This window comes from Rhinopithecus bieti, unplaced genomic scaffold, assembly GCF_001698545.2.
Source record: "Rhinopithecus bieti isolate Rb0 unplaced genomic scaffold, ASM169854v2 scaffold_52099, whole genome shotgun sequence".
In the NCBI taxonomy this organism is placed as follows: domain Eukaryota; kingdom Metazoa; phylum Chordata; class Mammalia; order Primates; family Cercopithecidae; genus Rhinopithecus; species Rhinopithecus bieti.
In genome coordinates this window covers 828017-843744 of record NW_016820939.1, presented here as the reverse complement: position 1 = coordinate 843744, position 15728 = coordinate 828017, and the positions used below count along the sequence as shown (strand labels likewise).

The following is a 15728-nucleotide window of genomic DNA, read 5'->3' as shown; positions in this document are numbered from 1 at the left end:
AAAAAAAAAAAAAAAAAAACAAAAAAAAACAAAAGGGAATAACTAATAAAAGATAACATTTTACTCTCCCAGCAAAAGGCATTAAAAACAACAAAAAAACTCATCATCTACCAGAACCACAAATAAAATACATTCTTACCACATGCACAAAACCCATTTTTCAGACCAAAAAAACACCCCGTCTTGTTCCTTTTCCCCTCCCTCATTCAGCCATGGTGAAATGAAAACAAAGTACACTAAGGAATAGGCACTTGGGAAACACTTAACCCAGACCCACATTTAGTCATGGCAAGGAGATAAAATAACCTCTCCAGCTCAATATATAGTTTTTTAAATAACCCATCGCAATCCCCACCTTCCAAAATACATGGAACAAATATTGTGCCTAAAACTAAAGGAAAGCTGGAGCTTAAACTCCTGGGCCACCTCAAATCCTGAGACCAGCAACACAGAGTTAGTGACAGATCAGACACTGAAGGAAGACCTCCTCACTTAGTTCCTATGACCACCTCCACCTCTTGTCATATGAAAGTAAAGAAGTAACAGTTCAACACCATCAAGAAATGACAAATTGGGTCAAAATGCCAGTTAAAAAATTTTTAATATGCAGTGTAAAATGTTCCAAAAACCCAAAAGATATCTGGACTTACTGGCCTTAATAAAGAACACCTGGGCAATAAGATTAGCTCTTTATTAGTAAATTAGGCCAAAAAAGGGTGGAAAATCTTCAATTGTGCACATCCCCCAAAACTTGTTTCCAACAGCTAACGCTATTTAAGACTGACATCTTAAGAGCCAAGGCCTTCTATTTCCACAGTTAATATGTAAGTAATGGCCCAAAAACCTTTTTTCCCCTCAAGAAGACCCTTTAGCAAACTCTCCAATGGTACACAGACCCTCAACAGGGGAACTTAATCCAAATATTAGGCCAGGCACAGTGGCTCACGCCTATAATCCCAACACTTTGGGAGGTTGAGGGAGGCAGATCACTTGAGGTCAGGAGTTCGAGACCAGTCTGGCCAATACGGTGAAACCCTCTCTCTACTAAAAATACAAAGATTAGTCGGGCATGGTGGTGGGCACCTGTAGTCCCAACTACTCGGGAAGCTGATGCATGAGAATCGCTTGAGCCCGGAAGGCGGAGACTGCAGTGAGCCGAGATCACGCCACTGCACTCTCACCTGGGCAACAGAGTTAAGACCTCATCTCAAACAAATAAGCAAAAAAAATTAATGTGGGCCCTTTCTTCCCTTTACAATGCAGCAGTATCTTATTAATGTCATTATATAAAAGCAGAAAAGAAAAATCTAAGCAATGCATTTATATGAGACATTACAATTTCATACTATACATTTTTAATACACAAAAGCATTTTACTTACGATGACGTTCCTTGCTGAGAATTTGGGTGGGTTTTTGAAGATGTATCATATTGTTCTGTGGGGGAGAGAAACATTATCAGAGCAGCACAATGACACATTTACGAGATCGTTAGTTGTAAGTTATGTTCAGCCCCACTTTTTACCTAAACTCACCGCACTTGGTACAATCTTACCATTATAAGATGACATTTATGTTACTTCTAGAGAGAAGGCTTGTTCAGAATCCAAAAGCTCTCAATAGGCCAAAAATACCTTGAAAAGCACTGCTTGCAGCACAACCTACCTATGATGCCAGGAACTTTCCTATGTGTGGGAAGACCTCCCTGTCCTTGACAGGGGTGGAGGCCCACATGGAAGCACTCCGGCAGGGCTGTGCTCCCAGTGCCCTGGCCACCATGTGACTTTACACAGATATCAGTGATCTGTTATCACTCTCTTTCGACAGCCCTGTCCTAGGTGCTCTCCATCCCACTTGTCCCTTCATTATTCAACTCCCCACCTGCAATTCATTCATTCAGCAGCTCTTTATAGACTGCTTCATAGATACCAACATGTTTAAGGCATTTGGCCCCGTCCTGAAAGAGCTCACAGTTGACTGAAGGACATGAAACGGGTCCATAAATATCTGTAATCCAAGGCAGTGTGAGATTAAGTACACAAGTCAATTACAAAAACTAAATGTCCTGGGAATCCACAGAATGGTTGTTCTCTTGGTAATACCAAAGAAGGCAAATTAAAGAAAGAACAAAATGAATTGTGTCACAAAGGACAGCCAAGATTCTGGCAGAGTGATGCTGGCAAAAGGGAAGGCGGGAGCAAACACGAAGAAGAGGGTCTGAGTTTGGAAAGGGCAGAGCTGAGGTGCAGAATCTGTGCTGGACAGCACTGAAACATTCGGAAGCAGATTTCAGAGGACTCTGAAGGCCAGGATGGGAAGTTATGACTGTATTTGCTGGGCTATGAGACACATCAATGATCTAAACAGGAACATGACACAGTGATTCCTCAGAAGGATTTTTCTGGTAGTGCTACCTAGGATAACTTAGAAGGGAGCAGGAAATGTTACGTGTGGAGGCAGCTGCATTCGTCTAGACATGAGGTAATAGGGACCTGAAACAGAATTGGAAGTGAAAAAGAAACATGAGTACCTTTTAGGCAGGGCTGAATGACATTTCCCACAAATGTCATGTGGAGACCCTTGCATATTTGCAATTAGTCACTTTACCCTCATGGTGGCAGCAGCTCTTATATGATATTTTCAAATGGCCACCCCTCTGTCTAGAAACCTAGGACCAAGATTCCAAATGAGAGGGGCAGAGGCCCCTCCTCTTCAGACCATTCACAGGGACTCCACACGATCATCGTGACTGGGTTCTAAATTCCACAGGGTCTGGTTATGTTTTGCAATTATGGACATATAACACTAGGGCATCCAAGTAAAATCCCCCCACATCCCCTCTCCAGAGACTCTAAAACCTATGTACCACTACCATAAGATCAGTGTTGAAGAAATCAGAATTGACTTGCTGAGCATACTTTAAGAAATTTGTGTCTTCTCTTCACTGAAAGCTATATCCATCCATTCCCCACCATCCTCTTCATCCAACATGCAACAAACTAGATCCCTCTTTTTCAGGTCACATTCTCACAAAGTTAAATAAGGCTCCCGGACTAGCAGAAGAAAGTGACAGCAGCATAAAAGATGTGGGGGTAAACAGCTGGTGAGCCAGGACCTCCAGGAGACCCATCAATGTTGGACAACTTCTCATCAGAGTAACAAGGAATTGGCCCACAGTACTGCACAGGGCAAGAGGATGATCCATCCCTGGCCAAGAAAGTGCTTACCAGTTCATCTTCAACTATGTTTTGCTAAAAGGGGAAATCAAATAGTTTAATGGACTAAACGTTCTTTCTAAACCATGAGTTAGCAAGAAAACAAACCACGAGCAACCCCGTGGAAGGCATACCACCTGCATGACCAGTGGCCCAAGCAGGCCGAAGGTGGGGGTGGAGTGGTGCATAGCAATCCCAACCACAGCTGAGGTGGTGTTCTGCCTTCAGACCGGTGCACACTCCACTGGTCTGGGCTAGATGCCGAGATGTTGAGAAAAGAGATTTCCCAATCTTCCCAAGGAGTCATCCATTTCAGTTAATTTTACCTAGCTATTCATACAATACTGTAGCAATATGGTCAGGTTTATTTATCTGCATTTTGGGGAAAATTGAGTCATGATTTCTTTGCAAGATCTTATTCAGTATCTCTAGAGCAGGGAACAGCAAATTTTAACGGCCAGACAATAAATATTTTAGGTTTTTTGTGCTATAATTTATAGAATAATAGATGAAATGGGTGTAGTTATGTCCCAATAAAACTTTATTTACAAAAATTAGCTGCAGGGCAGATTTAACCCTCAGGCTGTAGTTTCCTCACCTCTGTTCTAGAGAAAGGACATTCTATTTCTTGCTTTTCTAATATTTTTGCCCCTCTCCTCATATCCTTGCAATTCAAACAATAGCATAAAAAAATTAAGTGAGGGAAAAGAATGAGGTGCGCAAATTTGAAGGAAAAATCATCTCTATAAGCTCTCCTCTCCTAACATGCATATATACCTCTACACCCAACTTTTGGTTTCCCCATCATTTGAAGACTAATACTTCACAACTTTGGCAATTACCACATCCTGATGCATGTTATCACCACCTATGAAAGTGTCTTATTCCCCATCCCCTCCTTTTCTTTTTCTTTCTGAGATGGAGTCTCACTCTGCTGGCCAGGCCAAAGCACAGGGGTGCAATCTCAGCTCACTGCAACCACGCCATTAGGCCCGGACTCCTTAACCATATTTTGATAAACTAAATGATTACAAATACTCTAGTCAATTTTATTTACTTTTCTATTAAATTACATGAGATAGGGTCTTACTGTACTGCCCAAGGTGGTCTCAAACTCCTGAGTTCAAGCGATCCTCCTGCCTCAGCCTCCCGAGCAGCTGGGACTACAGGTGCACACCACCACATCCAGCTTATCCTAGTCATTTCTGTAAAGCCTGACCTGCCTTACAAATAGCACATAAAGAATTTATTGATTTGAGGGATTACTACTGAAGAGAAAGGCTGGATCCACTTAGTGTTCTTCTATTTCCCTCTGAGTTCTCAAGTATTTACAATCCACGAAAAGGGACTGAAAAAGAATTACACGACAAACAAGCATAGTGGAGCTAGACAAACTGTATGTCATATTCCTTATAAAAATTTCTTAGTTTTGCTTTTTAAAATACAAGAATCACACACTCCAATCTATTGTTGTATACGATTCCTAGCTCTGAGAGTCACATTTGGTACAGCTACTATGTGTCAGTAATACCATATTATATTTGTTTAGTATTTCACTAAAACATCTTTATTAACTCTTTGTGACAATCTTATTTTTGTTTTTGTTTGTTTGAGACAGGGTCTGCTCTGTCTCCCAGGCTGGAGCGCAGTGGCGCAATCTTGGCTCACTGCAACCTCTACCGTCTAGGCTCAAGTGATCCTCCCACCTCAGTCTCCCAAGTAGCTGGGACCACAGGCACATGACACCAAGCCCAGGTAATTTTTGTATTTTTGTAGAGACAGGGTTTCACCACGTTGCCCAGGTGAACTCCTGGGTCTTGAACTCCTGGGCTCAAGCGATCCACCTGCCTTGGCCTCGCAAAGTGCTAGGATTACAGGCATGAGCCACCGCGCCTGGCCAACAATTTTAAATTTCACATAAAGAATAGTTTTGTATTTGTTCTCCTTTACTATTCTTTCAAAATAAGAAGGCCTCATCTCTGTTGGGGCATTTTTTACTAACGTTTTTATGTTAAACAGTAAAAGCTATGCTTTGTTCTCCAATCCAATAAGCATTTCAAATTTACTTACTTTGGTTTTGGGTTACAGAACTGATGTGCTGAGAGTCCTAGAAGGAAAAATAAAAATATCTAATTATTAAAAGATTAAGGCTTATAAAGTTAAAGGGAAAACTGTAGAGCTTTTAGTATTAAAAGGATAGTCTTATGAAACTTTCAACTATCTAGAACAATGGAAACAGTGTAGAGAATATCCATACCACCCATTACAGATTCTGTAATTATTTCATTATACGACTTGCAGCTATCCATGTATGCAAACTTCTTCCACGCATAAGCTGAAAACATTGATTAACCTAATTTTAGCTTTCATTGCTTCTCTTTTTTCCTAGAGTTTCGTTTTCCTTTGTTGTTGCACAAAGATATTTTTACAGAGCTTAGTGCTTTAATTTAAAACAAGCAATAATTAGTCATTTTTTTTTTTTTTTTTTTTTGAGACAGAGTCTCGCTTTGTCACCCAGGCTGGAGTGCAGTGGTGCAATCTCGGCTCACTGCAACCTCTGCCTCCCTGGTTCAAGCGATTCTCCTTCCTCAGCCCCCCCAGTAGCTGGGACTACAGGCGCCCGCCACCATGCCCGGCTAATTTTTGTATTTTTAGTACAGACGGGGTTTCACCATGTTGGCCAGGATGGTTTTGCTCTCCTGACCACGTGATCCACCTGCCTCGGCCTCCCAAAGTGCTGGGATTACAGGCCTGAGCCACCACGCCCAGCCCATGAGTCACCTTTTAAAAATTATTAGAAAATAAGTAAATATATAAAGTGGCAAATTTGAGTTTTTGTAGATAGAACCTTTTTTTTTTTTTGGTGGTAGAGAGACAGGGTCTTACTCTGTCATCCAGACTGGAGTGCAGTGGCTCAATTACAGCTCACTGCAGCCTCAACCTCCTGGGCTCAAGTGATTCTTCCACCTCAGTCTCCCAAGTAGCCGGAACTACAGGTGCATGCCACTACGCCTGGCTAGTTTTTGTATTTTTTGGAGAGACCAGCCACATTGCCCAGGCTGGTCTTGTACTCCTGGACAAGTGATCCACCCACCTCGGCCTGCCAGAGTGCTGGGAATACAGGCATAAGCCACCACGCCCGGTCTAGAACTTCTTTTCACAACAGTATCATGGAAAGGAATAGCTCTCCCACTCTCTCCATTTTTGTATTATATATATAAAACAATGCACATGCATATCAGATTGAAGAAAACACAGATCTGAAGGTGCTACTTCTACATTTTGAAGGTTATCCAAAAGTATGAGCCAAAAAAAGGAAAATGGCAGTGTTTTAACGCACTGTTCATAAATACTGTAACAGAAACACAAGTCAGCAGTTTATTTGCTTGTTATTAAACCAGCACTAGTGTAACTGATCACATTAAACTCAAGAAAATGTAGGGTGTGTGAGACATGTAAGATGTATGTGCATATGTGTATATCTAATTCTGAACGAGAAATCACACACTCAATTTCCCTGCCCCTCTGTTTTCCCATCTTTAAAGTAAGGATTCTCAAATGAGAGAATGTATTGGAAAGTCCTGAATGCTTTTTATAAATTACAAAGCTTTATGAAAATCCAAGATGTTCTTACTAAGTTGGAGAATATTTGAAAGCATTCTGAAGCACTGTAGAAGCTAAATTAATCATAATTTTAACCTCATTTCCAAAGATTTGAACAAGTAATACTTTATCAATATGCCTCACAGCAATGCCTTATGCTTTTCACTAAGGTGGATGCAGTGCCTGCCATACTTTTAAGGAATTACCTTTGTGGGGAAAGGAAACTTGGATGGCTCAGCTGTACTAGGCGTATGTATTGCTGTCAAAGGAGGAGGCCATGAGTGGGTCATTTCCTGGAAAGATATTTGGAAAGGGAAGAAAAAGTAAATTAAAAATAGAACATTCATTGCTACTTAACAGTTTCAACTTAATGTAGATTGGATTGATCGTAAATGGAAAGTACAATCTTAAAAGTTATTTCATGTACTTTAAAAAAAAAAAAAAAAAACCATTTCAGTGGGCTATGTTGAAAAGTTGAAGCTCTCCAACATACAAAACTAAAAAACATCAGTTTGTAGAAGACAATCAAGGTATGGAATGTGAATGAATTTAACACCCTGAATATTTATCAAGCACATAAACTGTATGTAACAGGTACTGCCAGAGCTTGTGGAGCTGCGAAGACTATAGGTGACAGGTTGGGCTGGAAAAGCACTCTCTCCTCAATGCATTCTTTCTCCCTCAGCTTCTTTATTGCATTTCCTGGTATTATTTCAGTTCAAAGGGGGAAGAACTTTCCTGTTTGACTTAAGCAAACAAGTAATTCAGGTCACTTGTTCCACTTGGGAGAGTTTTAATGGATTTGACCCTTCCCTGATACACACTATTAGCAAGTAAGAACTTTTTTAAAGGAGAAGAGCCTAAAATTACCTTTATTTTCCATTGAGAAGCTAAATTTTACTATTTTCTGGTTGAAGGAAAGATTTCTAAAACTTACAATTGATATACGTATCTTGACACGAATTCTTCTAAACACATTCACAAATTTTACTTCGCTAAAAATACTTGTGGAAAACAGGTATGTCAGAAAAAAGATGTGTCAAATTGCAAATGTGTGTGCACACACACACACACCTTTCTAAAAGGCCAAAACGGCACTGGAGATCATTAACTACAACCCCAACATCTTACAGATTGAAAAAAAACTGAGGTCCAAAATGACTGAGTCAAGGTACCCCAGGAAGTCGAAGGCAGTTCCCACGTGTCAGACCTGCCCAGCAAACCGGCTTAATACTCGACATGAAGCTGGGTGCAGTGGCTCACACCTGTAACCCCAGCTTTGGGAGGCCAAGGCAGGTGGATCACCTGAGGTCGGGAGTTCAAGACCAGCCTGACCAACATGGAAAAACCCCGTATCTACTAAAAATAAAATTAGCTGGGCTCGGTGGCGCATGTCTGTAATCCTAGCTACTCGGGAGGCTGAGGTTGCGGTGAGCTGAGATTGTGCCACTCCAGCCTAGGCAACAAGAGTGAAACTCCATCTCAAAACACATACATACATACATACATACATACATACATACATACAAACAAACAAACAAAAATGATGGTGGTGCATGCCTATAATCCCAGCTACTTGGGAGGCTGAGGCAGGAGAATGGCTTGAAACTGGCAGGTTGAGGTTGCAGTGAGTTGGGATTGCACCATTGCACTCCAGCCTGGGTGACAGGGTGAGACTCCATCTCAACAACTACAAAAAATCGACATGCAACTCTACCAGCAATCTGCGACCCCACAGCATGCTATATTACCCCGCCTGTATAACACATGATGTATTCTAACACCTCATTCTAAGTCCTGGCTAACCTATCTCCACAAAAATGCCATTTGATCCTTGCAACAGCTGGAGATGGCACTCTAGCAAATACTTCCACTTCTAACCTATGTGCAGGTCTCCCCTTGCCCTTCCCCACTGCAGCTCTGTGGGTTACCACAGCCTCAGGAGAGACAGCAGTGACTTCGCACAGTGACAAGTAACATAAGTGATGTTGGCTTACTTAATTTTTGTTAAAAGTGAAATCGTGCCCTTATTTACTGACTGGTCATGTGCTTGGTTCAGGACACAACAGGAGATCTTTCCTAAAATATACTGGAAAGAATAATGGCTACAGCCAAAGACCCAGATTGCAATCCTAACTCCAATCCTTACCAATGTCAGCCATGTAAGTCATCTGAACCTTAAGCCTCAATGTTCACTAAGAGGTAAACTAGAATCACTTATTTTCAAAGTATTCTAAGAGTACTATGTACGGTACTCAAATGAATAGTGCACAGAAGGCACTTAATAAATTAAAAACATTACAACTTTTAATTAAAAGTCCAGTTTTAAAAGAATTTCAATACTGCACCAAAGAGAGCTTCCTGCTGTTTTATGTATTTGATACTTTAAGGCACAGTACCATTATAATGTTACAATACAAAAACATGTAATAATTAACTGAGAAGGTATCTGAAAACATCGCTCTTATTATGTTTTTCAATAATTTATTTGGAATCTCAATGGTATCTATGACTTTTAGTCACCAATTATTCCTAAACATCCATTGTACTATCAATGCTTAAGGCTGTCCCAGCTATTAAATTAGGCAGTTGGAAAGTACATAAATTCTTTCAAACCCTAAGTGGTTCCCTGGTAGTCCGAAAGCATTTATATACTTCCCTACATACCTAGCTTACTAGAGGGACTTAAGAGAATTGAGGCCATTATTAAGGAGAAGAGGCTGTCCAGAAAGACTCACAAGGCCTTGATTTCACTTCCTATGTTAACAATGACTTGTCACACGAACAGACACAAATCACTGGGACCTACATCAGCCCTGGCCCTCCAGGCCCCACAGCTACTGTCTTCTCCTCCTTGCTCATTCTGCTCCGGAGACACTGTCTAGTTCTAATTGCTCCTCTAATACACCAACTTGATACCAACTTGATACTACCTCAAGGCTTTTCCACCAGTTCTTACCTCTGCCTGGCCCTCTGTTTACCGGCCTGTTGCATTATTCATAGCACCATCAACACCCGACACTATATATTTCTCTTCCCTACTCTGACCTCTATGAGAGCAAGCACTCTGTCTTATTCACTACAACATCCTAGTGCCGTGGAGGCTTAATAAGTATTTGTTGAACAAATGAATGAACATACAAAGAGTGCTACCACTCATTGTACTAGCATCATGGAAATGCTGCACTGAGGTAATGCCTACTAGTACCACATTAATTCCCCCAAGATGCTATGGAGGCCAGGCTTGCCTGTAAGTAGAAAATCTGAGGTGTCTCCATGCACACATCAAGGGCATGTTGCCCTTCTGGACCCTAGTGCATGACCATTCCCTGAAAACTAACAGTGTCTATCTGCTATCTTCTTACTCCATTAGCCTGCTGGAGTTACGGGCTACCGCTTCCCTTCATTACAACACTTCCCCCTTAAATACTGACCCCAGAGAACCAAACATTATTTTCTATGATTGATTTTCTCTGTTAGGAAACTATTTACTGTCTCTATCACCCATCAGAAAGATTTGTGTGTACATTCCTGGCAATCTTAATAAATTGCTGGTACAAGATGAGAACGGGAACTGGGACACAAAGCATAGTAGTATCTGGATCAGCATCAAGAGTGAGAGCTGGAATGGACCCTGGAGATCATCCACTAGCTCAGGGCCTTCATTTTACCAATGAGGAAACCAAAGCCCAGCAGGGACAAAGAACTTAACTGAGGTCACAGAAGAGAAGGGGCAGCCTCCAATATGAAAAGGTCTATGACCTGTTCAGTCCTGGACATCCTTCTGTTTGCTTTCCTAAGTTATGATTTCCAAAACATAAATGGGCACGATTTATGCATTAATCACTCACTCTCAAGCATTTCTAGGTAAGGAAGAATTCACTAATGTGATGTTGGGTGAGAAGGGAAGGAGGATGGATGGATTCATTGCATTAAAAATGCTTGTCTGATGCTGTAGTATCACCATCCTTAAATAAAGGATGTGACATGTCTTATATTAATTAACACACACCAAAACCTAAGAGAAGCATCTGACATATGCAGAAAACAAACCTGCACTATTGCACTTACTTCTGAAATAACGATAGAACAAATAATGCACAGTTTCAGAGGAAATGCCAAGGCCATAGTTTATAATTAAGTCCCTTGGTATGTTTATGACTTGCCATACCAACAAATTTCAGAAATAGAAAAGGAAAAGGATGACACAAAAATGTAATCAAGGTAACTTATTTAATCTTACATGCTGGTTGACAAAAATCCCTCAACTGTTAGCAGTTCAAAGTATGTTTCTCAGCCAGGCATGATGGCTCACACCTGTAATCCCAACACTTTGGAGGGCTGAGGCACGTGGATCACTCGAGGTCAGGCATTGAGACCAGCCTGGCCAACGTGGTGAAACACCGTCTCTACTAAAAATACAAAAACTAGTAGGGCGTGGTGGCACACACCTGTAATCCCAGCTACTTGGGTGGCTGAGGCAGAAGAATCGCTTGAACCCAGGAGGCGGAGGTTGCAGTGGCCGAGATCACGCCCAGCCTGGGTGACAAAGAGAGACTCTGTCTCAAAAAAAAAAAAAAAAAAAAAAAGCATGTTTCTCTAGAGGTTGTTTCTTTCTCAGAAAACCCTAACTACAAAATAGGACAAAAGACTGTAAAACAAAAACAAGTTGTTTTCCAAACAACTGGTTAGACACTACTAGTGTCAAAAATTTCACAAGTGAGGAAATAACCAATAAACTTAATTACTGGTTTTAGCACCACTATCACTTAATACTTTAAAATGAAAAGTTAAAAAACTAAAATTGGGCAAACATGTATTTTGAGAAAAAATGAGCAGTAGCGATTCAAATTAAAAGTCACATTTGTTATATACATCTCTCCTACTAATTAAAAAAAGAAGAAAAAAGTCAGAAACCCTACAGTAAAAGACAAGAATATAATTAAAATTGGCCTAGAAGCAAATTAAAAGCCACAGAAGAGGGATAAAAAATACACAAAATCCTCAGTTTTTATAATTACTGTACCTGAGTGTTAAAATTAAGCTCTGGGTTTCCAGGAAATTAAAGGCAAAATGGGAAACATTATATATAATTCTTCTCTGATAAAAAGAAAGAACACCAGTCCATGAGGAAAATTAACATTTTTCCCCTGGAATTAAATTCTAGAAGGAATTTGTCATCCTTGCACAAGAAAAATGGAACAAGTGGGTAATGTATTCAATGACATATTTGTGGAAGCACAAATGTTCGTGGCATAGTTTCAATACACAAGAGCAAAAACTAACCCTTCGAGGTAAGTCTAAAGACCATTTACTTCCCACTATTTTTCTTTTTATTCCTTTAAAATTTCATGGTCTCACTGAAGAACAGGCCATACGTATGAGGCCATAGGTATTAGGTATCACATACAGAACGCCAAGAGGTATAAATCAAGCACTGTTTAACCACTGGTGCCTCCCACACCACATCAATACAGGAAGTTTCCTCTCTGGGAAGTGAGCAACTCTCCTGGGCCTTTACGGACAACCAGAAAATCTTATGAGAGATGCCATAAAAATCTGATCCAAATGCCTTATAGTTTGTAGACTTCAATTTAATTAATAAAATCTGGTAGAGAATTCAATTACATTCCAAGACTACTTCTGTCACTATTCTGGTTTATTTTTGCCTTTGGAGATGTAAGTGGGGAAGAAATGGTTAAAAGGGGTTTGGGAACAGCAACTGTTCTTTATTTATTTATTTATTTATTTAGGAGACATAGTCTCACTCTGTTGCCCAGGCTGGAATGCAGTGGCACAATCTCAGTTCACTGCAAGCTCCAGCTCTAGAGTTCAACTGATTCTCCTGAATCAGCCTCCTGAGTAGCTGGGACTACAGGCATGTGCCACCAATCCCGGCTAATTTTTTGTATTTTTTCTTTTAGTAGATATGGGGTTTTGCCATGTTGTCCAGGCTGGTCGCAAACTTCTGAGCTCAAGCAATCTGCTTGCCTTGGCCTCCCAAAGTCCTAGGATTACAGGCATGAGTCACCACACCCAGCCAATGGTAACTGTTCTTTAAAGTGAACGTAAATGGATGTACACCTACCTACTTAAATATTTCTTCCAATGAGAAAGAGTAACAGTGAACTCACCTTCAGAATCTCTTCAACACAATGGACTTCATTGGAGTAGGTCTGCTGAAAGTGAAAAGCAAAAAATAAAAGGTTAGCAAACAAGAGTCAAGAGTGATGGTACTGGTGGACGATCTTATTAACGCAGCAATACTCATCTCAAGGCTTACCTTCTACTAGCTAAGTATTAAGAACTTTACATTTGAAGCCTGGGCAACATGGTGAAAACCCATTTTTACCAAAAGCAATACAAAAATTAGTCATGCATGGTGGTGTACACCTGTGGTCCCAGCTACTCAGGAGGCTAAGGCAGGAGGATCACTTGAGCCAGGGAGGTGGAGGCTGCAGTGAGCCAAGACCATGCCACTGTACTCTGGCTGTATATATATATAAAAAACAATAACAACTTCACATTTGGGTGAAATAAGACCAGAAAGATTAATCTAACTTAATCTTGTGGGGAAACACAGTAATGATGGAGACAAAGGCAGACTAACTGTTGACCCTCAGGTCAGAAGTTTCTAAAATTTCTTTATTAAAGAAAACTAGTATATTAGTAAACCTAGGGAATAACAGATGTACAAAATAAGATTAGAATAGGTGCCGCAGTCAGCTACCTCATAGCAGCAGCTAACCAATAAGCCACACTAAATGAAGACAAAGATGATGATCATCTGAACACGTTAGTGGGTCCAAAGTAAGCAGGCCTAAGTCCAATCAAGGATAGCTCTTCATTATTTTATATTCTAGCCTGCCAAAATTCATTTCAAAGTTAAAAATATCTCTACTTAAAGTCAGCATTTCACCTTATACATACATGCATACATACACACACACATGCACACAAATTTTTTTTTAGAGAAAGACTGGAAGGGTAGAGGAGATTAATTATTGTCTTAGAGGAAAGATTTACTATTTCTACCTCTTCCTTATACGTGGCTAAACAAATAATGATTACTCACCACCAGACAGTGCCTAGGGAGTGACATTTTACAGTCTACATATTTTTAAGAGCAAAGAAAGTGGGCAAAGTTAAATTAAAATCAATACTTTTTCTGAACTAGAGACATGGAACATGGTTTTCAATGGAATAGCAACTTGTTCTGTGTCAATTCATGAGCCAGGCATCGTGGGCACAGTACGGCAAGTACTATACAACATACAGCTTTCCCATTACTGCCACTGCTATGCATAAAGCTCTGCTCTTTTTGGTCCATTTAATACAATACCTACCACGCAGCTAGAGAACAGATGGCAAGGGATTCTTTCCTGTTCTTGGTTCTAATTTAAGTGTACTTTAAAATAGTACTGATTACTAATTTGCAATCTAGGGTTTATTAATCTACCATTTCCCTCATTCCAATTCGCTCCATGGATGAAGAAACAGGAACAAATAGAGCATACAAACATTCACACCGTCCTGTAATGGAATCTAATGGACATGTCAAAATTCAGATTTAGGCCGGGCATGGTGGCTCACACCTGTAATCCCAGCACTTTGGGAGGCCAAGGTGTGCAGACTACCCAAGCCCTGGCATCTGAGAGCAGCCTGGGCATCATGGCGAAACCCCATCTCTACCAAAAACACAAAAATTAGCCAGTCTCATATAACCCAATTTCAAAATAGATAAAAATTAAAAAATAAAATTTAAAAGTTAAAAAAAAAATTCAGACGCAGTCTGTTTTTAAAACACGTAAATTTCCTGGTAAGAGTCTTAATAAAATGTTGGCAGCTTGTTATTACCAAGGTAGGGCCAGGAAGTCAGGTACAACCAAAGAGAGTCAAGGGGGTCCCTTACATCTGGCAGGATCCACTGACTCATCTCCAGCATTACGCATGCCAACAACCAGGCCTTTTTGTTTTCAAAACCGTTAAGAAACACCTACAAACTGGACTAAACATTTGTGCTCTATTTTAGCACAAACGTAAGATACAGAAATGCTGTTTTCACATGAGGGTAAAATGTAATTGTATTCTATTTCAATTTTTTACATGGATCATTAGAAAAAAATAACAATTAAAAGTTAAAGGTGAATCAACGGAACAAGCACAAGACTATGCTGAGTCTGGAAAAAATATTCCCCTCATCCTACATGTTGCTGGAATGAGACTAAGAATCCAATCAAAATACTTGGCAACCAATAAAAAGTAGTGAAGCACATTTTAAAAGAAGGCAAAAAAGATTTGTCCGTTGTTTCCAACACAATGAGTTCAAAAAGCCGCACCCTTCAAGAGACTGAAAGACTTCTTTCTGATCTTCATAATTACTCAAGCAGTCAACACTTTGCCAAGATGTTTCATGTCACCGAAATATTCATTTTTTTTCCCCAAGAGTTTTGTTATGTGGGATGAACCAGGACTGAAGAAATTTTGACAGCTTATTTTAGATTAGCAACATTTACCTTATCCAGATACAATAGTCACCATTTAACCCATTTAAAATTCTAAATAAGGTCTTAGATTCAAGCATCAGTTGGTTAATTTACTGTTAATCTTCCTGTCAAGTCCATTATGGGAGTGAAGGTGTTTCAAAGGGGGAGAGGGATTTCATTCCAAATATATGAGGGCATATCATATTTAGGGATATCCACAAAGCACTGTTTCCAATGGCAAGTAATTGGAAATGAGCAAATTCCAAACAACAGGAGTCTAGCTAACTGCCTTTACAGTGAGTGCATCCACACAATGGCATGGTATGCAGATTTAATAACATAAACATAGGTGTTTTCATGGTAAGATGTTCAAGATACATACTTTTAACGTTTTCTTTAAAAATCATTTCATTCGGCCAGGCGCG

The 15728-nt window shown here is 40.1% G+C and overlaps 1 protein-coding gene across 9 annotated transcripts in view; it reads right to left on the bottom strand.

Moving 5' to 3' along the window:
* Window positions 1–15728, bottom strand: part of AFF1 (ALF transcription elongation factor 1) — a 218731-nt gene that overhangs the window by 49905 nt on the left and 153098 nt on the right. For 6 of the 9 annotated variants that reach the window (XM_017860043.1, XM_017860038.1, XM_017860039.1 and 3 more), the window contains 4 exons: window positions 12952–12996; window positions 7024–7110; window positions 5285–5321; window positions 1382–1436 (listed from right to left, as the gene is read on the bottom strand). In XM_017860043.1, the coding sequence (XP_017715532.1) occupies window positions 1382–1436; window positions 5285–5321; window positions 7024–7110; window positions 12952–12996 (224 nt within the window). The remainder of the gene's footprint in view (window positions 1–1381; window positions 1437–5284; window positions 5322–7023; window positions 7111–12951; window positions 12997–15728) is intronic. The other 3 variants (XM_017860042.1, XM_017860045.1, XM_017860046.1) reach the window with 3 other exon arrangements.